This window comes from Maylandia zebra, linkage group LG10, assembly GCF_041146795.1.
Source record: "Maylandia zebra isolate NMK-2024a linkage group LG10, Mzebra_GT3a, whole genome shotgun sequence".
NCBI lineage: Eukaryota > Metazoa > Chordata > Actinopteri > Cichliformes > Cichlidae > Maylandia > Maylandia zebra.
Genome location: NC_135176.1, coordinates 9,560,583 through 9,585,729, shown reverse-complemented (window position 1 = coordinate 9,585,729; position 25,147 = coordinate 9,560,583). Strand labels below are relative to the sequence as shown.

The following is a 25,147-nucleotide window of genomic DNA, read 5'->3' as shown; positions in this document are numbered from 1 at the left end:
CAGTCGTAGGTGTAGAGTGAGTACAGGAGAGGGCTCAGTACACACCCCTGTGGAGCACCAGTGTTCAGTGTGATGGGGGATGAGGTGATGCTGCCCAGTCTGACCACCTGGCGTCTGTCAGACAGGAAGCTAAGGATCCAGCTGCAGAGGGAGCTGCTCAGTCCTAGATCCTGCAGTTTCCTGTCCAGCTTCGAGGGAACGATGGTATTGAATGCTGAGCTGTAATCTACAAACAGCATCCTCACATACGTGTCTCTCTTCTCCAGGTGTGACAGGGCAGTGTGTAGTGTCAGGGCTATGGCATCATCAGTGGACCTGTTGTGGCGGTATGCAAACTGTAGAGGGTCCAGTGAGTCGGGTAGTGCAGAGCAGATGAAGTCCCTGACCAGCTTCTCGAAGCATTTGCTTACGATGGGGGTCAGGGCTACAGGTCGCCAGTCGTTCAATGAGGAGATGGTGGAGGATTTGGGTACAGGGACGATGGTGGCCATTTTGAAGCAGGCTGGGACTACAGACAGAGAGAGGGAAAGGTTGAAGATGTGCGTGAACACTCCAGCCAGCTGAGCCGCGCATGACCTGAGGACGCGGCCGGGAATCCCGTCCGGACCAGTAGCTTTGCGTGCGTTCACCTTCCTGAAGCACTTCCGCACATCCTCCTCAGACACAGTGTGCGCACTGACGTCATCCGCGGTGCGCACACTGTCCGGTCTCATGGTGTTCGCTGTGTCGAATCTAGCGTAGAATACGTTTAGATCCTCACACAGAGAGGCCGTGGTCTGCGGTGTGCTGGATAGATAGTCCAATTTCCTTCTATATATTTGAAGACCTGAAATCCCTCTAAAACATTTGTTAAACAGTTGACTAATGTTCGATTTTCAATGTAGGATGAGAAAAATGATCATTCTTAGCTTGCAAGTTCTGGTGAAGTGAGTGGTGTTGAAGACGCTTGCACAATTTTTGGTACTTACATGGATAATCAAACTCTAAGGTGAGGTGTCATATTGAAATATCTGGGCAGAAGTTCAATAGCTTAGTCTAAAACAAAATGACATAAATAAATTTCTTACACAGTTTAAAGGTTGCTTTGAGTATTGCTGTGGCTCAGTCATGAAACTCCTGAATGTCATTTCAGCAAAGCAAAAGGGCAGCTACAGAATCTCAGGTGATCATTGCAAAGGGCTTAAAGCAGTATGTACTCTGGAGGATAATCATGTGCTTGTCCAGCACACATGAAAAGGTCATTATTCTGCTATGTTTATAAATTTCTCATCATCACCAGTGTTGGGAAGGTTACTTTTCAAATGTATTCCTCTACAGATTACAGAATACATGCCCCAAAATGTATTTTGTAACGTAGCCGTTATGTTACTCAATGAGAGTGACGTATTCTGAATACTTTGGATTACTTAATATATTATCATGCCGTTTACAACTACATGAATGTACTATTGCTGTGTGATTTATTACTTTTACTGAAGGTTATTTGCCATACCAATACCAACTAGATTTGAAATCTTAATATAAAATGAGTAACAGTAGGTTGACATTAGGTAAGGCTGCACTTTTTGCAGCGATCTTGTATAGAAAACTATTCCGTACCTGTAAAACAGGTTCGGGGCTCCGAACCGTAAAAGCGTAAAGGGACCTCTGGCTAATACGTTGGGTTCCATGTTGGGCTCGTAGCTGAAAACTAGCTTTACTTTGTTGTCTGGGTCAACTTTGCGAGAGACAGAGAGAGGTGTTGAAAGGCTGCTCCAACGGAACTTATTGCTCCGGAGGAAAACACGAACACAGTGTACAGTCGAGTCTTAATAGCTTACTTACAACTGGGCTCGTCAGTCACTCTTTTTGGCTGCAGTGGTTATTATTATATTTACATGCTTCCATTTCCCGTTTCTGGTTGGTGCCAACTTGTACTTTTCTACTCTTTTTCTACTCCCTGGCTCACAGACACATAACGGGTATGGCAGGCCATTCTCCCTGCAGCACAGACTACACTGCCCATGAGGCTACATTCTTTAGGGCTATGCCTGTAACACTCTGCCTATTGCCTTCATATGAAATAATTTTTGTGAATAATTTTTAAAAATATTTCTTCACGTCATTCTGCAGGCCGCAAGTAGAGGTGACATGGGCCGCGAAATTGAGACACAGACATCAGAGCCTCTTAATGCGTGTTTTGTTTGGGTTTCCACCGGCGTGGAAACTAAAAATAGAGAGGGCATAGCCTAGCATTTGAAACAGGGAAATACAGCCCTGTAATCCGTTCATTTCATCAAAGTAACTGTATTCTAAATACCACCTTTTAAAACGGTAACAGAATACAGTTACTCATATTTTGTAACGGCGGTACATGTATTCCGTTACTCCCAAACACTGATCATCACTATAGTGGAATTAATCACAGTAATTATTTGTGGGTGACATACCACTTACTGTGTCAGTCCAGGGAGAGTTGACATATGAAATAGCAATTTTTTAAAATTATTTCACATGGTTTTACTCCTCTGTTGCTTAAGGTTTATATGATGTTAATTAAAATGCATATCCCATCACACAATCTCATTTTCTCTTCTTGTGTTTCCTAATCTACCTCACCTTACAATCACAAACCAGGATGGTGCGCAACATAAACTGAATAAACTGAGTAATATCTGTAAATCAAAAACCAAAAAACGAATTAACAACCTACCTACCAAATACAAAAATATGACCTAAAGTACATTTGACGACATGTTCATAATAGCTAATGTCGCAGATATCATGAACTAATTGTGATTAGGCATTTTCTTTAGAAAGTGGAGTTTCTTTTCAGTTTCTTTAGCTGTGTCTGACAAAGTGAAGCAGGCTAATAGGTTTCAAAAAGTAGCACATCATGCCACAATCTAAAGGAACTCAACAAACAGGTAAGGAACAATGCTTTTTATATCTATCAGCTTAGAAAGAGTTAAAAAATTTATTTCTAAGGCTTTGGAAGAAAATCACAGTGATGGCAAAAACATGGAACTTTTCAGGAATGACTAGATTACCAAAATGACTTCAAGAGGCCATCACCTACTCATCCAGGAGGCCAGAAAGAACCCACAACAACTTCTAAAGAACCCCAGGTCTCACTTGCTTCAGTTAAGGTAAGAATTTTTGACTCCACAATAAAAAAGAGACTGGAAAAATGCACCCATAGGAAGAGAGTTCCAGATATCAATGCTGACCAAAAAGAAACAAAGTCCCGTGATCCCAAAGACTTTTGCGCAAACATCTGTGGACTGATGAGACAGAGGTTGAACTTTTTGGAAGATCTCTCTTCCAGTAAACTTTTTTTTAAACTAACACAGCATTTCATAAAAGGAACAGTCACACATGCTGCTGGTGGTGTGATGGCCCATGGCTGCTTTGCTGCTTCAGGGCCTGGACAACTTGCCATAATTGATTGAACCATGAATTTTGCTGTCTACCAGAAAATCCTGAAGAAGAATGTCCAACAATCAGTTTTGTGCTCTGAAACTCTATTTGGGTTTTAGAGCAGGAGAATGACTCAAAACACATCAACAAGTCCACTTCTGAACGGTTAAAAACATGAACAAAATGACCAAACAAAGTTGGTTGGACTCATATGTAATTGCGATCCTTCGTGAGCATAATTACATGAGCATAAAATGAGCATAAACTTTCATACTTGAAAAACCTCCAATGTGGCTGACTTCCCTTTCTTCAAATTTTGCAAAGCAGAGTGGACTAAAGTTCCTCCCCTGCAATGTGACTTTCAGTTAGTAGGTTTAAGCAACTACTTTTTCTCTCATGGCCAGGTAAGTTTGGATACCTTCTTTTTTTTTCATTAAGAAATTAAGTCATTTTAAAAACTGCATTTTTTATTTACTTGTGTTATCTCTGTCTAATTTTAACATTTGTTTGATGATCTGAAATGTATAAGTGTGAAATATATGCAAAAAACTAAATAGGAATTCGGGCAAATACTTTTTCAGAGGACTGTATGTCATATAACTTGAACTTCTTGAGCACTGGGGAAACATTCAGGATTTTGTGTTTTCTGTATTTTCAGACAAAAGCTGAAAAAAGGACAAGTTCACGTCATTGTTTTATTTCCATCCTCTCCTCTTGTCTTCTCTTGTATTTTTGTTTGTTCTACATGGTTTTTTTTTTCTAATTTCCCGTTTTATGTTGACATAGTATTCTGTTGTGTGTAGTTTGAGCTTTGCTTTGTTCATTTCCCTCCATTGTCCTTGCCTGTCATGAATTCTTTTTACCAACGGTCAGCTCATTCCGTTGTCTCAGTGTGTAATTAGCTCCCTCTCAGTGTCTGTATAGTCCTGTGTTTCCTTTTATAAGGTCCTGTTCCCTGGTTGTTTCCACTGGGTAATGTCATCATTCTTTTCCACCTTGTAGATTGTCTAATGGTTGGACTTTTGATTTCATTAATAAAGGCTACTGTCTGTATGCATGTTGCATCCTACCCTTGTCTTCAGCATTGGAGTTGTCATCTCACATTAAGAAACATACATTTCAAGGACAAAGTTTGTTAACTTTTGAAAAAAGATGCAAAAAATGTGGGTAAATGTCATGGTGTGTACAGTGGCCAGATTTAGCCATATATATTCTTCATGAGGTGATAACGATTGTCTCCTTAAAACTGGAAAGTGGAATAAATATTGTCAGTATTGTGTTAGTAAATGAACTACTACCTTATTTCTTGTCGCTTAATGAACAGCAATATTTATTTGAAGAGAGTAGTTAAAGTGACATATTTGTTCCATATTTAACTTACAGAATAGAGCTGGACAATATGACTAAACTCTAGAACATATAAACAGTAAAATGATTGTTTTTGTTTTTTTTAAATATGTTTTTTTTTTTTTATATAAATGTTATTTTTTTACTTGACCTTACTTAAATGGACTTTCAACATTTGTTTGGCTACATATGACCGGTTTAACATTTTAGGTAACTGGCTGCCTAGTTCCCAAAAAGTTCAGCTCTGTTCATCTGGACAAAACTTTTTTCAGTGGGAGAAATGTTTTGTCACTCATTCAAGCGACTTCTTCAGTCTAGTTCTGGACTGATAACAGTTTGGTTGGCTTGTAGTTGGATATCACTGACTGTTGTAGTCACTGTGGTTTCAAGCAGCCCAGGTATTTCAAATTACAATATATGAATTAACATCAGTAAGCGAGTCACATATTGTATTTTGGCAGACTGGCATGTTGTCCAGCTCTACACCATAAGTTGGCCAGGGTCAGGGGAACAGAGGAGTAGATAGAATTAATTCAGTGAAGAGAAACAATAAATGAAACCAGTCCGTGAACAAACTTTCATCATCCCAGTGGGAGGACAAAGCAGTCATGGTGTTAAGTAAAACCTCCTACAGGTGAATCTGCATGCAATTCTCTCAGTACACACAACAGATAGTTCAGATCTGAATGAAAACAGCTGAAATGTACGCAACTGAATGCACAATCACAATCAACAATCAGTATGATGAAATGATCAGCAAGACTCAAAAAACGTGTTTTCTGTAGGACTGAAAATTCATATAGCAATGACTTAGAATAAAATTATGTGATTGTGCTTTTTTAACCAAAGTAGGACAAATAATACAAAGACAACATATACATCACTTAGAAAACATTAACACTGTTATATAAAATTTGAATTTGAAGCACTTCTGTGGCAGTAAACAATTTACAAGATGGCAGGTAATGACTGTATATCAATTATAGCAAAGTAACAAGACAACTGACAAACAAAGATCATACTGGACCGCATCAAGCAGTCATTGTGGACAATACTTTTGTAGACACTCACAACCGCCATCAAATGTGCATTTATATTACTAGAGCCAGCCTCCAACAGGTCAGTGTCTGGAGTCTGGTCAGCAAAAGAAAGCAAACAATAAACAGTGCATCAAATAAAAGTCTAGTTACTTAAAGATGAGAGCACTTTTTTCCTTTTTTTCCAACACTTAATGAGAAATCTGACTTTTAAAAAAACTTATATTGTGCAGTATTTTTGGAGTCTTTTCCACTTTTTTAAAGGTTGTAGTCCTTTCTCTGAAGCAACAATAGGATATTCCTGTTGAGCTCACATTGCTTCTTAGCTTTTCAGGAACTGTGGAAACAAAACAGCATTAGTCTCATTCCTCTTTTTGTTTTTCCTACACACACATACACACACACATATATATATATATATATATATATATATTCATGTGTATTCATGTGTATGTGTGTATATATATATATATATATATATATATATATTCATGTGTATTCATGTGTATTCATGTGTATGTGTGTATATATATATATATATATATATATACACACACACACACACACACACACGCAAAGTGTTAGCTACACATTTTCATGTACCTCTTCCACCTGTCCCAAAGGTGCCACCTGTCCACCCTGTTTAGTCCTTGAGTCTCCAGATGATGCAAATTTGGATGAATTAGACTCATTTGGCACTGTCTGAGTTTGTCCTGATGGGAAAGAGGGACGACTGTACAGAAGAATGTCCCCAAATTCTTGAAAAAGAGAAAATCAATCAATTAAAGAGTCAGTCAATTAATTAATTAATCACACATCCAATGGCCTAAAATGATAAGAGACAAAAAAGATCACATAAAATAATAAAATGCAAAAAATCTCCATTATAATTTGGGTGTAAATTTAAGTTTCAAAATGAGCAACATTATCCATATAGTACCAGAGTGCTGTCGGCTTTTGCTGCTCCCTTTTCCTGCTAATGGAATCTTGTGATTCTCCTGGCTCTCTCTTTCCTCAACTGTAGCCTCTTTGACCCTGTGAGTCCCAGTGCTGCCTCGTCTACCCCGGGCCTCCCCAGGGCCCATCCGAGGCAGCGTGGCCCCCCTCACTTTATAGTCACCATGGGACATCTGGCTGGTGAAATCCAGAGGCATACAAGTGTCTGTGGAAAGAGCAGTGCACAGAATTTTAAATATTGCAATCATTAAGAGACACAGTATGCAACAGCAAAACTTATCCGTGGGTCTTTCTTTACCATCACTGAAGACGTCTTTGGGTTGGTAACCCTGTGGAGCAGATTGGTTCTGTTTATGGCGCCTGGGCCTTTTATGTGTTATTGCAGGACTCATGTTGCTATCTGTGGACATGGGACTGCTGGGTCGCTGCTGTCGCCGCCCTAAATCATCCCATGGACATAGATAGCACAGATTAACATATAACATATGGTAAGCTTACAGTTATTATTGTAATTGTAAAAGCACTTTGAGGGCCCCGAAAAGCGCTCTATAAATGCAATCCATTATTATTATAATTGGAAGAGAATTTGACTTTTGTTTTTGTCTCTATGATAATAATAATAATAGTTATGCCAAAACACCTCCACCAGCTTCTTTCTGTGAGTAATACAGCTCTACATTTTCTGCAAAAGTTGAACAGTTTGGCTATTTCAAATGTTCTTTAATGAGGTCTAAGGTTGTCAGTCATCCAGGTTAGGGTGGTGCTTGGATTTTTTTGGGACTTCTTTTTTGCTAGTGAAACCAAAAAGATCAAAATACTTAAAATAAACCCTTTCATATAGAATTATGTTAGTTTGTCTCATTTTGAGCCTTTAAAAATAATGGGCTACATATAAAAGTTAGTGAAATACTGCATGAATTGCACGTTGACACACACACACACACACACACACACACGTAAATACCAGATTATTTTTCATTTAAATAAGCCAGAGATTGCTGCCACTTCTCCTCAGCTTGAGCTTTGAGGATTTTGATAGTTAGTATGGCTAGTATGTGTGTCTTAATCTAAATATTTATGGACTGAACTGTATTAACTCCCCATATGCTTCCTCACCTGACTCCTCTGGGTATCTGCACATGCGCAGGCCAACAATATCCCGCGATGAGGCTACTGCCTGGTTGAAATCTCCATCTGTAAAGAAGGATCCTTCTGAAGTGCTGACCACACTGGACCTGCCTGATGAGATGTTGTCCTCAGATGCTGAGCCCCAGCTGTTAACCATAGACCCTGTGACTGATCTGTCCAGATCTCCAGTGCTGGAGGCCGGGGTCTGGTCCAGTCCATGCAGCAGCTGCTTGTGTGGGGACTGGTGGTGCAACTGGTGTTTGTGCTTCTCGTGGTTGTGGTCTTGGCTGTAATGACTTTCAGTGAGCTCTGTATCTGTTTCCTCCTCCAAATCTTCATCATTCTCTTCCTGTCCATCAGTACCCACGCAGAGCGGTATTGAGCTGTAGGTATGTGTTGGGGAAAGAGGGCGAGGGTTGCTTGTGACGTGTTGACTGTAAAACGAATTTAAAAATCTGTCAAATTCTGTCATGACAATAGTTTTATTTTAATAAATGTATGCACGTTGAATTCGGTCGTGGGTTACCTGAGATGTTCTGCTGGATTGTGTAGGCCATTAGTCAGGTCTCCCTGTGATGGTGTGATAGGTGGGTGATTATAAGATACTTCAGTAGAGGATGAGACTGGCCCTCTAACTGGTGGAGTTGGACAGCCTTCAGTTCTCTCTTCTGGATTAAAACTGATAAAAAAGAATAGCTGACATAATCAAATGGCTAAAGAAGTCCAACCATTTGCCAAAGTCCTGGCATATTAGTCACAATTCATTAGATATTAATGCAAAGCCCTCGGTGCATCATCAACACTTTCCATCAAAGAAAAATACAGAACATACAGAAGTGAACTAAAAGCACAATTTAATTGCCCAATTGTGACAGATTAAATTATCCACAACAGCAACTGGTGCCTTAAGGTCCTTGGGCAAACCAGTGGTTTGCAAAATCCATGGCAACTTTTTTTTCATTAAACATGTCATAATGTAATTCCAGTTATATAATCCTGCTCTAATAGTAAACTAACTGTCAGTCAATGCCATAAATGTGAATATTGTAATTGGTTTGGCTGTTATAATGAGACCGTGTTTTGTCCTGCGCCAGGGGGTGGGGGTCAGTGAAGAATAACTAAAAGTAATAATATTTTTGCACAACGAAGTGCATGTTTTCTAGCAGCTTGAAATGCACTACTTTATGTAAGGCTGTGCTCAGACGTTTATATCCACTCATCATAGCCATGAATGTCATGGTAATCTGGGGCTTTTTAATTATTTCTTTAAGGTGTTCTATGCCTATGTGTATAACATACATTTTTTTACAGTTTAAAAAAAAAAAAAGATTTTTTTGCACAAATTTTAATTTATTTTGGATTTTTTCTAATCTAATCCACACTGGGCCTTATCCACAAGGGACACAATTTTGAAATGTATACATTTACGCATTTATTAAACTGTGCTAAAGGTTTTAGAATGTCTTTTAACTAGCCCAGGCCTACTAACTTTTTGTTAGTGATCATGATTGACTTCAACCCGTAGTTTCTCTTTGCCGTATTATAAACAATTTGTCTGACAGCACTCATTGGATTGACCAATATTCAGAACAATAGGAAAGTCAAAGGACCTTAGTGAAGATCTAAGAAGGAGAGAACTGTTGAGTTCAAGTTGGACAGGTACCTTGGAACCATTTCTAATAAACTGCAGATTTCCAGATTATCAGTTTAAACAATTCTATGTAAGTACAAGTTATTCAATGCGTCACCACTTTGCCAAGGGTCTGGAAGAAGGTTCAAACTGTCACACTTAGATGTGAGTAAATAAGTTAGGATGTTAAGAAGAATACAGGAACCACCAAGGCTCAAGCTTGCTATGAACAGAAAACTACTGCAACACCAGCATCACTGTCCACAACTTTTAGATGGTCTGAGAAAAAACCACCTACTCCAAAATCAGCACATTTAAGCTTGGCTGAACTTTATAGTTGTGCACTTGGAAAAGCCATATACCTTGTGGAGAAATATTTTATAGTCAGATGAGATATAGATTGAGTTAATTGGCCACAATGACAAGAGTTATGTTTGGAGAAATAAAGGTGAGGCTTTCAAACCTACGACCACTGTACTAACTGCACAGCATGGTGTTGGTGACGTCATGCTCAAGGGCTGTTTTGAATCCAGTGGTAGTGGTACATTGCACAAAGTGAATGGAATAGTGACGAAAGAGGACTACCTCTATATTTTTCAGCTTTACCTCAACTCAACAGATAGATGACTTGAACTTGGGCAAAGTTGGGTGTTCCAACACGACAATGATCCCAAATACACTTTAAAACTGGTTTTGGAGTGGATAAAGTAGGTTATAATTAAGCTTCTGGAATGGTTTTCCCAACGCCCCAACCTGGACTATGCTTAAAAGCTGGGCCTGATCAGGAAACCTATCAATTTAAATGAACTCTACCAATTCTTTGAAAGAGAATGGTCAAAATGAGTGGTCAAATATCCACCTAGAATGATGCAAAAAGCTTGTTGGTGGCTATCAAAAGCATCTGGCTGAGGGCAAATTGCTAAGGGACATTTAACCAAATATTAATTTGGATGTATGTATATACTGTATCTGACCCTGTAAATATACTATTATCCTTTTGTGGATTACAGAAAAACCCAAAATGAATTAAAATTTGTAAAGCTAATTCTTGTTTTCTTTAATCGTTAAAGATGTACGATGTACAACCTTTCCATCTTGGAAAAAGAACAGTTAAAAGAAAGATGTTGTTAGAATCCCAAAATTACCATCGCATCCATGCCCATGATGAGCCTATGTAAACTTCTAATTGCTTCCATATTGCTTTTGGCAACTGAAGGGGATATGCTAATCTGTCTATCAGCATGTGCTGTGTAGAAATACAAGTATCTTTTCCTCCTACCTTCTTTCCATGGGAAGGCTATATTCATCACAGTCCCAGGCATTAGCATGAGGAGGAGATAGGGCTTCTCCCCAGCTTACTGCATTATGTTTTGGGATCTTTGGGACCCGTATTCCCTTCTTTTGATTTTGACTCCCTGAGAAATGAAAAATAAACATCAAGATAAACAAAGTCCTGCGGTTTGCCTCATTAATATTAAACAGTACAGACTAGTTGTTGGCTTCACCTGAGGTGCTGTTGCTGCCTCTGTCTGAACTGTGGTGTGAGCCACCTGTGCTGTGATCTCGGGTCTGGTTGTAGGGGATAGCTTTAGGATGAATCATTCCTTCTCCTCCTTGCAAATGATCTGAAGACAAAGCAGCAGGAAAAATGTACCTGTATTTCTATTTTTTATATAAAAATAGTGTAAAACATATCAAGGTGGTCTTCCCTACCATTACTTTTTTGTTCAGTCAAGTTGTATTGCATCTGTGCTGCCATCTCCTTTGGTATTGGAGGCAAATTGGGGGGCTGTTTCCAGCAGGGTATATCCAGAGGCTCTGCTATTGAGCCGCCAGAGGCTGCCTTATTCTTAATGCTGGCCTGAATGAGCTGTGTGGTGGCATATGGAATAGGCTCATATGTGGCTGCTGAATCCCCTCCTGGACTTGCATAGCACAAGTTGGAGTTGTTGAATGTTTTAATCTCATTGAGTTTGTTGGAGAGATTCACATCAGTGTATATGGCTGTCTCAGACCCAAGCTGTCCCTCCTGTTTGTTTTCTGGGTGGTTTCCATAGTTGGCTATGCAGTCGGCTGAGTACGTGAAACAAAGCAGCACATGAGCATGCAAGAACACAAATTTTAGCACAGCTACAAGGTGTATGATTTTTATTACTTGAGCAATATGTATGTAAGCTTGTAACAGAGCTAAATTAAGTCTGAGTTTGTGAGACTGCACTCACCTGGTCGGCTGTATGTTGTCATGTTACTGTCACTAGTGCCATTGCCATTATTGCAGCAGTTGATGCTACAGTCCTTATGATTGGCACATGCATTTGGCCAACTGTCTGGCAGCCACAGCTGGTTTAGAGGTTCACCCATGCTGAGAAGGCCAGGTCTGCAACAAGGAGGATCACAGAGGTGTCAATCACAACCTGCCACCTTCATAAATGAGTAATGAGTGAGCATGGACTGGGTGCCTTACAGCACATTTAAAGCAAGAAGACACCTCCCCCTAGTGGTTCCACTGTGCAAGTGCATTTCTTTTATTATTTTTTATTCAACACAAAGGGACAAAAATACCTCACCTGCCAGCACTGCATACTGATTCTCCTCTTTGATATGCAACTGCAAAGAGAAAGAGGAAAACATTCAGCCTTGATGAGCTGTCAAAAAGATGAAGCGCTAAAGGCAGAAAAAAAACATGAAAGAAGTCTAAGCAAAAAAAGAAAAAGAAAAATTAAAGCAAAAAGTCTACATGCTTCTATCCATGGGGTGTATAGTTTGTGTCTGGTTTCTGCGTCTGTTAAACTGTCTAGTTTAATTTGCATGAAGACGCCACAAATAATTGTCTGTTCCTTTACACATCTCAGCACAACACAACTTCACAATGGATTTAGTAACACTTGTTCGCAGTTTCTCCAGTAGTAAAATGTCATATAAAAGATATTAATCTTGTTTGAGAGATTCCATATTTTAAAAATTATAAACAAATGAACTTAACCTAAGCCAATGCACTTGGTCCAATGGGACAAGTACATTGTTGCAATGTGTCCATACAACATATGTTTCTCTCCATTGTTCTATGAAACAAATGTTATATGAATAAACATATCCAATCATTTGCCACATAAAATCTAACATGTATTAGCAGCTAAAGCACATAGTACATACCTGTAGGTGTAAAGGTGAATGAGGGAACTGAAGGAACAAACGACAAGAGAAATCAGTTTTACTCTTTTGTAACTTAGTTACTTTAGTATCTAAATTGTTAGATACTACCATAGTACATTATAACATTGCAGACCTTTGTATGCAACCTCTGCTGTGTGATGGGCATCTCCTCATGTAAAAGTTTAAGATGTACAAGTATTTTAATAACCACATGCCACCTGTGTTAGTGCTGCCTCTGACACAAGTGCCCAGAAGAAGGTTAATAAGGGTGACAGGTGACCCAGGAGACAGGGAAGAAATATCAGCAATATTGTAGCACACATGCTAATGGCAGTTTGACAGGCCAGTGGCTCCAAGAACTGTGCTATGTTGAGGAAATGGCACTCTACAAATAAGCAATTAAAGGTCAGCCTTTGAATGTCTGCAAATGCAAATTTGCTTCTGAAGTCTTTGTGTCTGACCGTTTGATGTGATCTGCTTATCAGCCACAGAAAATATTCCTTAATATCACTGAAAGGACAATTGATGATCAGTGTGGTGGTAACATGTCATGGCTTGATCCCTTCTACAGTCCTAAAAGTCTTCAAATGTAGGCACATTTGGCCCATATAGATGTGAAATTGATATTTACATCTACTACTGTACAGTAAGGACATAGGGAAAAGGCACACACCCTTGCGGATGCCAGTGTATGTGCTGCTGAGGCCGCTTCTTTTCTTGCGGTGACGGTACAGCCACACGCTGAAAATCATGAGAACCAACCAGCAGGTGGCGCCAATGCCAGCGATAAATGCGGGCTGCTTCACCACATCTGAGATCTGGGACAATGTGTCTCTTTCCTCGCTGATATCCATCATCTGGCCTGCAGAGTCTGAGCAGTAAAAACAAAAGGAGAAGGTTCAAACATATATTGCCACACATGCATATGTACAGAAAATGCAGAAAGTATAACTGGACCCTTTAGTATGTTAAAAAAAAAAAAGTTAAAGGGACTAAAGAGAGAAAGGCATTGCTTAAACAAACATAAAAAAAATGTGAATCTAACCATGAATAGATTAAGAACAGCATTATGCTCCATTCAGATTTTTCACTGAACACACAAAGGAGGCTCTGATCAACTGCATTTGGAGGTTTTCTCTAAAACATTCTGTTGCTGTGCTCAGACATGTGGCTTTCTAATTTTAACACTGCATTTTGGCAGAACATTTACCTAACTGAAAGAAAGCAACGTCACTCTGTACTCCAGGTCCAGCACCATTGCTAGCTGCAACCACCACACTGTAGCGAATCCCCGGTGCCAGACTGGAAATGAGCACGGAGAAGGTGGAGCCATCCACTGACTGGTTTACATGGTAGCGACTCTCATTACCCAGGCACCAGATCTGTCGAGAAGAAGGTGAGATGAAGATGAGAGGGCAGTGATTGCCCGAGGGACACACTGAGCACCTTAAGTCTTACAGAGATACAATTTGCATTTTAGTTGCAATACAAGACGCAGAAGGACAAGTACAGGAGTGAGTGAGTGATAGCTGTCTTTTTTTTTTAATAACCTTGTATTCCTGAATGAGTCCAGCCTCTTCTGCATTTGGAGGAGGTTTCCAGGAAACGAGAATGGCAGTGCCATTGGCCTCAGTCTTTGTGACTGTCACTCCCTGGGGTGCTCTACTTGGGGCTAAGACAAAGAAGCACACAGTTAATAACGGAGACATTAACAGAGTCGCTGATATTGTATGATGATCATGTACAATGATATTTAAAATCACTATCTCTTTGGTATTTATAGATAGTCTAAGACAAAACTTCACCTTCTTCCAGTGTCCTGACCACCTTCACCTCACTGTCAGTTCCCTGGAACTCGTCAAAGAAGGGACGCACTTTGAACTCGTAGATGGATCCCTTCTTCAGCTGACTGATCACCACCCCATCCTCAAGTGGGGCACGTAACTCCTGGACAATCCACTGCCCGTCTGGTTGGCCATGCTCAGCAGACGCCCTGTAGAGAACCTTGTAACCCTGGATGTACGGGGACTGCTGTTCGACCTAACAGAGATAAAAACACGTTAAGATATCAGACCACATGACAATGAGACTCTTTTTGAACACCGGAAACTAAACAAATTCAATTCAAAGGCTCACAATAATATTTGTATGTGAGTTAAACATCTAGTTTTAACAGATCTGTTAAAACTCAGTTAATTCAATGTTCCTTTAGGGTGATGCATTTTATCTTTTTATCATCTGTGGATTCTCACTGTAAATCTCAGCATGAAGTCATTTATGGTTTCCATTCAGTAAGGTTCTGGTTAAAATTAAGCCAGCATAGGACTCAGCACTTTCCATTTGAACCACAGTATTACAAAATGGGATACTTTTAAAGATTTTTGTGGAGGCATCCACACAGAAAAATGCATCAGACATTCTTATGTGCTTGGAACAAATTGGCAATGTAGCAGACCAATAAATTTGCATCTCCGTACTGTGCTTTATTCTCTGCTAATAAATGCTGGGAAACTGGGCAGTCTAGATTCTCAGTCAAGAATCCCTAAATTAAAAGGTTTGCCAGCATCAATAATCTTTATTTTAACATCCTGACCCCTTGGTTTTCATATCATTTGTTAAATCTGTCCACATGTTTAAAAAAAACAAACAAGGCAATTATTTTTTGCTGTAGTTACATTAACTTCAAGCCAGTCGCTTCGCTTACCGTCCACTGCACTCTGACAGCGGAAGACGAAAGGACAGTTGGCGTGCGCAGGTGGATAACAACATCTGCCAGTTCTCTCTGGATGTGACGATGATCCACTCCCTGCATAGTGGCAGTGCTGTCTGTGTGTACCAAAGGAAGGACAGAAGCATAAAATTTCAGTGTGTTTGTGGCTAAGCTGGCATTTAAAAGCTTAAAAACTAATGGAAAATCCAGACTGACCCTGTGTTCTGATGGAGTCAGAGATTGGACTGGGGTCACTCAGGCCATAGGAATTCACTGCTCTGACCATAAAGAGGTATACAGTTCCAGGCTTCAGGTTTCTCAGGACAAAGGTCTGCGCCTTCACATGCTCTGCCAGGGTCACCCATCTGCTGCCTAATGTGTAACTGCAGAGAGTGGCCAAAAATGACAGCACACAAACACAGGGAATATTTTGTCAAGCTTGATCCATGTTAAACAGAATGACTTCGTTAAAACACGTTTGACCCTGCAAGTCTCTAACCTGAATGCCTCAATCAGGTAAGAGGTGGGTGGTGCAGTGCCACTGGGGCCAGATTTCCATGAAACAGTGACAGAGGTACGGCTGATGTCAGTCACCTCAGGTTTAGATGGAGCACTGGGAATCAGGCTAGGGTCTGAGGGATGACCAGACTGGACAACAACTCCAAACTCTGCCAGTGAGACAGCAACAAAATCATGCAAAAGTTAACCTAGCAGGACTTTCTGTATATCTGAATAGCCTACCTTCAACTTGCAAGTACGCTGTTCGGGAAGCCTCTCCATTGGAATTAGAAGCAACGCAGGTGTAGAAACCTGTATCTCCCAGCTAAGGATGGAAGATACAGAGGAGGCAGACATTGACAGGTGGCCTTGGCTCAGTGTGAGTTCTTAGTAAGTGCTGTATTACTATCTACTACCTTAGCATAGTGAATCTTCAGCAATCCTGTTTCTGTTAGAGACATACGGGAGTCCACAGGAGACACCACCACACCATCTTTCTTCCAGTGAATGGCAGGTGTTGGAGTGCCAACACTTTGGCAACCCAGGGTTACTGTGCTGTCTACAGAAACAGTCTGATTGACCGGACCCTGTCTAATGACAGGAGGAGGGTGGTCTGACCCAGCTAGGAAAGAAAAATGGAAAAGTGAATGACTAAACCACAAAATGACATGTATTAATTATAGATATGTCTCATTGGAAATACACAGTGAAGTCAGTGTCAAAACAGCATGTGGTGTGGTATACATATACATATATATATATATACACATATATATACATATATATATATACATATATATATATATATATATGTATATATATATATATGTATATGTATATGTATATATATATATATGTATATATGTATATATATATATATATATATGTGTATGTATATATATATATATATATATATATATGTGTATGTGTATATATATATATATATATATATATATATATATATATATATATATATATATATATATATATACATATATATATATATATATATATATATATATGTATATATATATATACATATATATATATATACATATATATATATATATATGTATATATATATATATGTATATGTATATGTATATATATATATATGTATATATGTATATATATATATATATGTGTATGTATATATATATATATATATATATATATGTGTATGTGTATATATATATATATATATATATATATATATATATATATTAGGGGTGCAACGATATTCGTATCGATATTGAACCGTTCGATACAGTGCTTTCGGTTCGGTACGCATATGTATCGAACAATACAAAATTTGTAATTTATTTTATCAACTTTCCTTCTGACGATGCTGTCTGTGTTGAGCGCTCAGTGAATCTGCGTTCGATTACTCCGCCTAGGCTAGGCGGAGTAGTCGAACGCAGATTCACTGAGCGCAGGGCAAGCTAGCGAGACAGAAGTTAAGCTCTCCTTGCAACATGGACCTCCCCCACCCTCATTCAGATCTGGCGTTTGGAATTATTTTGGTTTTCATGTGAGTATGACCCTGAAGGTAAGCGAGTCATGGACTAAAGTAAAACAGTATGTTGGATGTGCCATGCAATGCTCAATTACATGGGTGGGAACTAGTGTGTTAGCGCAGTTAGCTCGTTAACGTGTTGGCCGTCTAGCCCCATGCACGGAGCGATCGGCGGTAGCTCGTTAACGGAGATTTGCCGTGTTGTGGCGTTAAGGTCATTTCAACGAGATTAACCTGAAAGCACTAGTGGGAACACAACGAATATGACTGCACATTTACGCCGACATCATCCTAGTGCAAAGACAAGTGGAAGCAGAAAAAAAACAAGCAAGCATGCTACTAACTTTTGCCGAGTCATTTAGACAGCTATTAGCACATCATTCTCCTTATATGTTTAATATGCTGCTGAGAATATAGCCCAGAAGAAGCGGATAGTATAGCTTTTATTTTGGAAAGAGACATTTCTCTGTAATAAACTCTCTTTTCCAAAGATGAGTGATTCCTCAATCACTCATCAAGGGCTCGCAATATCGCTAGCCCGACGTCCCGGGGCTAGCGATTTTTTCAGTCGGGCTACCAAAATCTATCTCTGCCCTGCCCGTCGGGCTATTGTAGGAAGGAAAAATATATGTCAATGCTTTTGCATTCTTTCAGAAATGTAGCTGGGTAATTATGTCATTGGCATCGGTGAGCCACTGTCAATATGTGACATATTGCAATCGCGTTTGAATTTGCGCTTGTTTTTTTGCTTTCACTTTGCAATCGGGCGAACTGTGTATAGAGAGCGACAGCACTGATCTGTGAGTGATGATAATTTGTGCACCAATTCCTCTGACATCGTCTAATTAATTGTTAGCTTACTATGCAAACATGACAAGTGAAATCTCACGCAGCAAGCTTAAACATGTGAGAGGTTGATCGCGCAGAGAATCGCTGAGCTTATGTGAGTGCGTGTGTAAAAGCAGCAGGATATATATTTTAGTTCTGCTGAGCCAAATAAGACAGGTCAGGGTGAAGAAGTGACAGCCAAAGAAAAGCTTACCACAAAACGGAGAAGTTATGACAAATCAGACTATAAGGCAAAAAGAAAGTGCAGCTTTATGGTTTCATGGACAAAAGAATTTCTGTGGCTGCAATATGACGAGCTAAATAACCAGGGCTGCACATAAGTGGTCCGCAGCTGCGCATTCGCTGTCAAAATAAAAAACACGCACAAGGGTTAGGGTTAAATTTAAAAACTGTACTTTTGAGTTAAAATATATATTTATAATTTTAATAAATGACAAATTAAAAAGGCATGAACATTCTTTTTTGTATCGAAAAAATTTTGTGTATCGTTGCACCCCTAATATATATATACATATATATATATATATGGGCAGTGGCTGGGGGACAAGTGAGATCTTAGCTGACATTTTTCCCCCTCCAACCCTTTTCTGCATTTTCTTCTCTACAACAATGTCATTGCCAGTGGTATATTACAGAATTTGAGATTAGGGATTCATTTTAATAAAATGTTAAAGTTATAAAGAGAAAGAGAAAAATAAAAATAAGAACTGAGAATAGTTGAGAAAATGAAGGCCTGGGAAAAAAACAAAAGACAGATAAGATGTGGAAGATATTGAGGGGTAAATTGGTAAAGAGGGAGAACAATAAGCTTAGGTGGCTGCGCAGGCAGCGGAGGAAAAAGAAATCAACTTTTCCCCTCCAGCGGAGAGCAACTAATCGTTCATTGGGTTGTAGGTACTGCTGGAGCCGGATCCAATCATGTCGGCAAAGCCCAACTAATAACAGTCTAACTTAGATAACAGACTCTCTCGCTCTCTTACATTTGGAAAAAAAAACCCTGGATGGGAGCAGGGGCTCTAGATAAAAAATACAAAAAAAACCTCCAAAAAAGGTGATGGAAGTGTGCCTTGAAAACTGCCAGAGGTAATGTGAACCAGTTATTACCATACAAATGCACTACTCTAAATGGGGATGAGAGGCGTGTGGTAGGATGGATAGAATTTAGGGGAGGGGAGAGTGGAGAGAAAAAAAATGTGCAAGTGAGAGTGTAGAGCTGTGCAGACTGCTGGAAAAAATCCTAAAAACACCCATGAACAGCCCACCTCCTTTTTACTGAATAGACTCTCACTTTCATACTAAGGTGGCTGCAGGACACATTATTGGTATGGGCAGAATACTGTCCACGACAACTGACAGAGGTGCACTGATCCACTCAATGTGTAGATGCATTACCAGTCTGTTCAAAACTGAAGCAATTATTTTCTTTAATGTATTTACGTACATAGAACTCACACAGACGTACAAGTAGTTATTCATCACCACACAGGTGCACAATTACTTGTGTCTGCAATTACTTTTGTAGGCCTCCGAGCACATTCAAATAGCTTTTTAAGGCAATCAGCATAGTTATTTCATCATGTATAGTTTGGATGAGAGTCCCTCAGACCAATTTCTATAAAAACCTCATATACTGAACTCTAGATCTAGAGTACAATAAACCAGTCTGTGCTGTGTTGTGTTAAGGCAAACTAATGATTAATGATGATCAGTGCAGCCATCTTTATTTAGACTATTTACTGCACAATTGCAGGTTGGGAAATGTTTCTTTAAGAGAAGATTTATATAGTATTGTGCAAAAGTCTTGAGTCAAAACACATTTCTTTATATGTTGCTGGGAAAACCGGAAACACATGAAGCAATTTATTGAAACTTGCAAACATACATAATTCTAATGAGCTAAAATATTTGGCATGAGTACCTTTAGTCTTTAACACAGCCTGAACTCTCTTAGGCAAGCTTTCTTGTAATGTCTTTAAGTAGAGTCTTTACCTTACAATTTAATATATCTTACAATGACTGTTTGGCGCTATGAGCTCTTTTTCTTTGGATGAGAAAAAGCTCTTATTTGGATACTGCCTGCCTTTTGTTTTGTTTATTGCCAAGACAATCCCAAGTTCTTCTATCCAGGTATGCTTTTGTTGCATTGGCAGTGTGGTATCATTGTCTTGCTGAAAAATGAAGCTGCTGCCAATCAGACACTGTCCAGATGGTTTTGCATGGTGGATCAAAATCTGATGGCATATATTCTGCATAAGTACATCCATTTTGACAAGATACTTAAACCACGACAGAGCCTCCACCATGTTTTACAGATGGCTGTAAGCACTTCCTGTTGTACTTCTCCCAAGCACCTCCTTCAAATTTGGATTCATCATTGCATCTGTTGCCTCTAATTTTTAGCATGGTTCTCATGTAATTTGTCATATCTCAGCCTCTTCTCCCTGTTTCCTTTCCTTAAGAATGGCTAGTTGACAGCCACCATTCCACTGAGATCATTTCTGGTGAGGCTTCATCCAAAAGTAGACAGATCAGCTGAAGAGCTAGATGCATCTTTCAGGTCCATTGTCAGGTCTTTGCTGGATTTTTTCCCCCATTTGTGAAAGGACCTGACTTACAGATACTGTTGCTTGAGTTAACAACAAATAAATAAAAATAAACAGATAAGTGTTAATCTGAAAATATAAAACTAATGTGGAAAAGCAACCAACATAAAAAATTTTTTTTAAAATAACTACTACTACTACAACTACTGCAGAGGTACTCCTCAAAACTACTTTAAAAATATTACAAGAAATTCTGACCCCTTGGAAGTAAATATAAAGAACTGAGGACTGGCTCAAAACTTTTGCACAGCGCTGTAAGTACAGACACTCTTTATAGACAGTCACCGCAGAAACCAACTATTCTGAGCCCAACATGTGAACAATATCTCATAAAATCCCTCTCCTGACTGAAGCCAAGGCAAACCACCACACCCATATTACTACCGTCTGTAGCCAAAACAAAACTGTACTTTAATTTACCTGCTCAACAAAACAAGACTGCTGCCACAATGTAGTCCACTTAGCCAAAAGACAAAAGAATGAAGCTGCAAAAGAGCTACATAAAAGTCCCCTCCTTTGCCCTCCATCACCACTTCCTTTTACTCACAGTCTGTAACCTCCAGCAGCGCTTTGGTAATAACGCTGCCAGCGATGTTAAGAGCCTGGCAGCTATAAAAGCCGCCATCATTACGTTGAACATTGGTAATGGTCAAACTGCCCATCTGGGAGACGGACAGCCGGCTAAAGGGCTGCGGTGGCTGGTAGGAGAAGAGAAGACTCTAGAGGGGAGATGAAGATCACAGTTAGCCATTCATTATCTTTATTTACACTGTGCAGTGATTTAGTAGTGTGATGACAGACTAAGGGTCAGTCTCACCTCACTGCCCTCCCTCTGCCAGAAAATAGCAGGCTGCGGGTTGCCAGTAGCCTCACATTGGAAGGTGACCGTCCTGCCCACTGCCACCACCTGGTTCCTGGGACGAATGGCAAAAGCCGGGGGCACTGCAGAAGAAGAGAGGTCCTAATTACCTGTCAGCATTACACATTTTTTATCATTCTCAGCATTATAACATTAGTGTGTGTGTGTGAGAAAAGCTTTACATATTTTATTCATTTACCCACACATAACATGAATTACATACTGTAGTGGTGGATGGAATTACAGTGAAGATAGGACAGTGACAGGGACTCATGAGTTCTTGTTGCTGTCTGATGGTGGGTGAGGGATGGACGACAACTTACCAGTATTGACTACAAGGAAAAAAGACACACAAAAAAGCAGCGCAATGAATAATCAGGGTGAATACACACAATGCACACACAATTGCAATGATGCAGGGACAGTTTTAAAAGGTTTTTTTTCTACAGTTCATTGAAGGGTTATGGAACTGTAGGCACCTGATCACATGTGCAAGACTTCCAAAATAAACTGTCAAAGAGGTGCTTTGTTATTATTCTGCTTCACCTTGTGGTTGTTCTCTATCTCTTTCCCTTTCTCGCTCTGTCTCTCCGTGGCTGGTTTGTGTATTTCTGTTCATGAGCTTGCAATCATTTAGTTTCTCTGTAGTTCACATCAGGTGTCCAAAGCTACACTTTCTCCCTGTTGGTGCTCCATAAGAGACGACCTGCTTTACTTTAGGAAATGCTCTGTCTGCTTTATGTGATGGTGCTGTGTGGGTAGAGCGTGCAGACAGAAGAACAGCCTTGCTTGCCGTGATTTCACCAGACTATAATACAAGCTATTTTCACACTGCAAAATAATGCAACAGCGGACATCACATGGACACATGGTAGGTTGAGGTCTATTTAATGTTTGATTGGACTGTTTCTGACATTTGCGCTAATATGCAGAAAGACTGTAGTGTGTGTGTGAAAGCTAGTTGTTTAATTTCTTCTACTGATTTCATTGTTGGTCACGTTAAATGAAAAGATCTTACTTAGGAACTCATTGGCCCCTTCGGTACCCTGCACTGTGCACACTAGGCCAATTCAATAATCCTTCCAGTTATTCTTCATCATTGTCGTTAGTAGCATTTCAAAACTATTATTTCTCTTCTATTTTTATAAAGTGTGATGTATGATGTATGATTTTTTTTTAAATATGATTAGTGTTCTCAAAGGGATCTCAAGTGACACAGGTTACCCCCCACAATGTCTCGTTAAAGAAATGGAAGAAAAGCACAGATGTTAAAGAGTAAAGCAGGCTGTCTATCCCCAGTTATGTGCAGCAGACTTATTGGCTGTGACGTGTGAAAAACACATGTAATTGCCAGTTTGAGTCAGAGCCAGCCAGCCTAGAGGCATAGTTTAACAGACGTACAATTGGTTAATGAGGACATAAAACTCATAAAGGGTGAGATGCGGATGAAGCATTGTGTCTGGATAGAGGGGAAAAGTAGGAGCTACTGTAAAATTTCCACACTAACAAACATGCATTTGTAGATGGGAAACACTGGAAATCTTAAGATGTCAAAGCTAGATTTATAGTGCAATGAATTGCTTGCTAACCAGCTGCTTTTGGAACTACAGTGCTACACTGCTGTGGATACGGTGGTAAAGCATGGCTTAAGCACCCTCTCTATAAATAGCCATATCTATCCACATCTCTAGAGTAGAGAGAGAGAGAGAAAAGTAGAGAGAGGTAATACAGGCAGAATAAATACATATTAATTTAGTAATTCCAGAACAATGTCATACTTGGAACTTGTGCAAAATTATTATGACTAAGCTCCTTGGCTTACTACAACTGTTTATAATGGCAATTGTTTAATATCAACCAAATGTTCTAGGTCAGTAAAAATGATTCTGTGGTTAGGGTTGTGACTATGATTTGAGCCATACAGAGGTTGGGCTTTTTTTTCTTTTCTTCTTTTTTAATATGAAACATGCATTCACTAAAATAACTATCTTTTTAATCTAGTAATACAACATCAAATGCTGTATTCCTGGTCTTTTCCATTGTTTGCCAAATTTAGCTATGCCCCCCCCGATGCTCATTTTCTCAGGTTTTTGGAGGAGGAGGAAGACAATGTAATTGGAACCATGTCAGTCCCCAGCATGTAACCAGCTCGTCTTTAATTAAGTCCTACTGTCTTTGCAGTATATGTCACCAACTGCTTCTCTGTATGTGTGTATTTATGCGTACTGGTTTGCATGTGCAACCATGAGAGATATCTCACTGCCTATTTCCTGTCATTGATTTAAGAACTTAAGGGTGTCATTGTGGCATTACAGTTTAGACCAAATTAATTTAGCTCCTGCAGTCACGAACATTTCCTTCTGATGCTCATTTTAGTTTGCACAAACAAACTTTTATTATGACTTCTTAGCTGTTGTTATATGACCCTCAGGCCTTAAGACAAACACACCCTAGAAACAATTATTCGGTACAAGAAGGCACAATGATGAAAGCGTGGTCATGCTGAACGCCCGGCTGTGTAAAAGTCATTTCTTGGTAAATTTGTGACACTATGACACAGGATTAGGTCTCCTGTTAGGAACAACTCTTAGGCAAACACTTCTCATCCATTAAAATGAAACCTGAGGCCTTGAAAAAAAATATGTGGACTGCATATACATGAGAAGAAGGTGCTTCGATTGTAGAGCATTAAGTGTGAAGGCTGGGTTGTACTGACCATGTACAGTGAGCGTGGCAGACGCTTCAGACTTCCCAACCATGTTCTCCACCACACATGTATAAGAGCCTTCGTCTGCAGAGGTCACTTGGCGAACAATCAAGGTATGGTCCTCTAGGATTTCAAATCTGCTGGCAGGACAGACATGCACACACACACATGCCCAAGAGATGAAAGAACAAGTGGAAACACCATGTTTGCATGGTCAGTTACTGAATGTAGAGGGTTTTTGTGTGTTACCTGCCCTTAGGCAGGTCAGAATCATCTCTCCTCCAGCGGACAGTGGGAACAGGGTCTCCTTGGACAACACAGCTGAACTCCACACTCTCCTCTGCCAGCACCACTACACTGCTGGGCCGCTTCACAAAGGTCGGACGCTCTATATGGCAGCACAGTAGTAAGAGGAACAAACATCATTACAGGATCAAATTCATCGTGTTTGTGGGCTCAGAAGGTATGAGTATTGAAAAGCTGACAAAAATGGAAAGACGTCTTGGATCATATCAAATCCTTTGAAGCAGGGATCAGTCGGCACTCAGACTGATTTAATCTACTCATCAAAGGCTCACCCAAGTAAATCCACTTGCTGCAATTGTTCACCTATTATAAATATGGTTGAGAGTTTATTACTGAGTACTCTGTGTGGGAAACAGCGTGTTCGAACAGCTGAAGCGTCAGAAGTCAGATTGTTATTCTATTCTCCTCTGCATCATATCATGGCTGGACTGAGGACTATGCACACCAA

At 39.7% G+C, this 25,147-nt stretch overlaps 1 protein-coding gene across 4 annotated transcripts in view; it reads right to left on the bottom strand.

Moving 5' to 3' along the window:
• Positions 1 to 4,712: 4,712 nt before the first annotated feature.
• The window catches only part of LOC101480701 (roundabout homolog 1), an 84,394-nt gene continuing 63,959 nt past the window's right edge, over positions 4,713 to 25,147 (bottom strand). The window contains exons 5-30 of one of the 4 annotated variants that reach the window (XM_076889008.1): positions 24,643 to 24,781; positions 24,403 to 24,530; positions 22,010 to 22,018; positions 21,645 to 21,769; positions 21,375 to 21,546; positions 16,276 to 16,481; positions 16,103 to 16,184; positions 15,861 to 16,029; positions 15,578 to 15,744; positions 15,356 to 15,477; positions 14,457 to 14,691; positions 14,202 to 14,323; positions 13,862 to 14,033; positions 13,325 to 13,522; positions 12,652 to 12,678; positions 12,066 to 12,105; positions 11,721 to 11,875; positions 11,212 to 11,571; positions 11,004 to 11,123; positions 10,778 to 10,913; positions 8,395 to 8,547; positions 7,857 to 8,302; positions 7,039 to 7,179; positions 6,724 to 6,945; positions 6,387 to 6,541; positions 4,713 to 6,120 (exon numbers count right to left, since the gene is read on the bottom strand). In XM_076889008.1, the coding sequence (XP_076745123.1) occupies positions 6,106 to 6,120; positions 6,387 to 6,541; positions 6,724 to 6,945; positions 7,039 to 7,179; positions 7,857 to 8,302; positions 8,395 to 8,547; positions 10,778 to 10,913; positions 11,004 to 11,123; positions 11,212 to 11,571; positions 11,721 to 11,875; positions 12,066 to 12,105; positions 12,652 to 12,678; positions 13,325 to 13,522; positions 13,862 to 14,033; positions 14,202 to 14,323; positions 14,457 to 14,691; positions 15,356 to 15,477; positions 15,578 to 15,744; positions 15,861 to 16,029; positions 16,103 to 16,184; positions 16,276 to 16,481; positions 21,375 to 21,546; positions 21,645 to 21,769; positions 22,010 to 22,018; positions 24,403 to 24,530; positions 24,643 to 24,781 (4,016 nt within the window). In that variant the 3' untranslated portion in view covers positions 4,713 to 6,105. Of the gene's footprint in view, positions 6,121 to 6,386; positions 6,542 to 6,723; positions 6,946 to 7,038; positions 7,180 to 7,856; positions 8,303 to 8,394; positions 8,548 to 10,777; positions 10,914 to 11,003; positions 11,124 to 11,211; positions 11,572 to 11,720; positions 11,876 to 12,065; positions 12,106 to 12,651; positions 12,679 to 13,324; positions 13,523 to 13,861; positions 14,034 to 14,201; positions 14,324 to 14,456; positions 14,692 to 15,355; positions 15,478 to 15,577; positions 15,745 to 15,860; positions 16,030 to 16,102; positions 16,185 to 16,275; positions 16,482 to 21,374; positions 21,547 to 21,644; positions 21,770 to 21,909; positions 22,019 to 24,402; positions 24,534 to 24,642; positions 24,782 to 25,147 lie in introns of those variants that run through there. The other 3 variants (XM_076889009.1, XM_076889010.1, XM_076889011.1) reach the window with 3 other exon arrangements.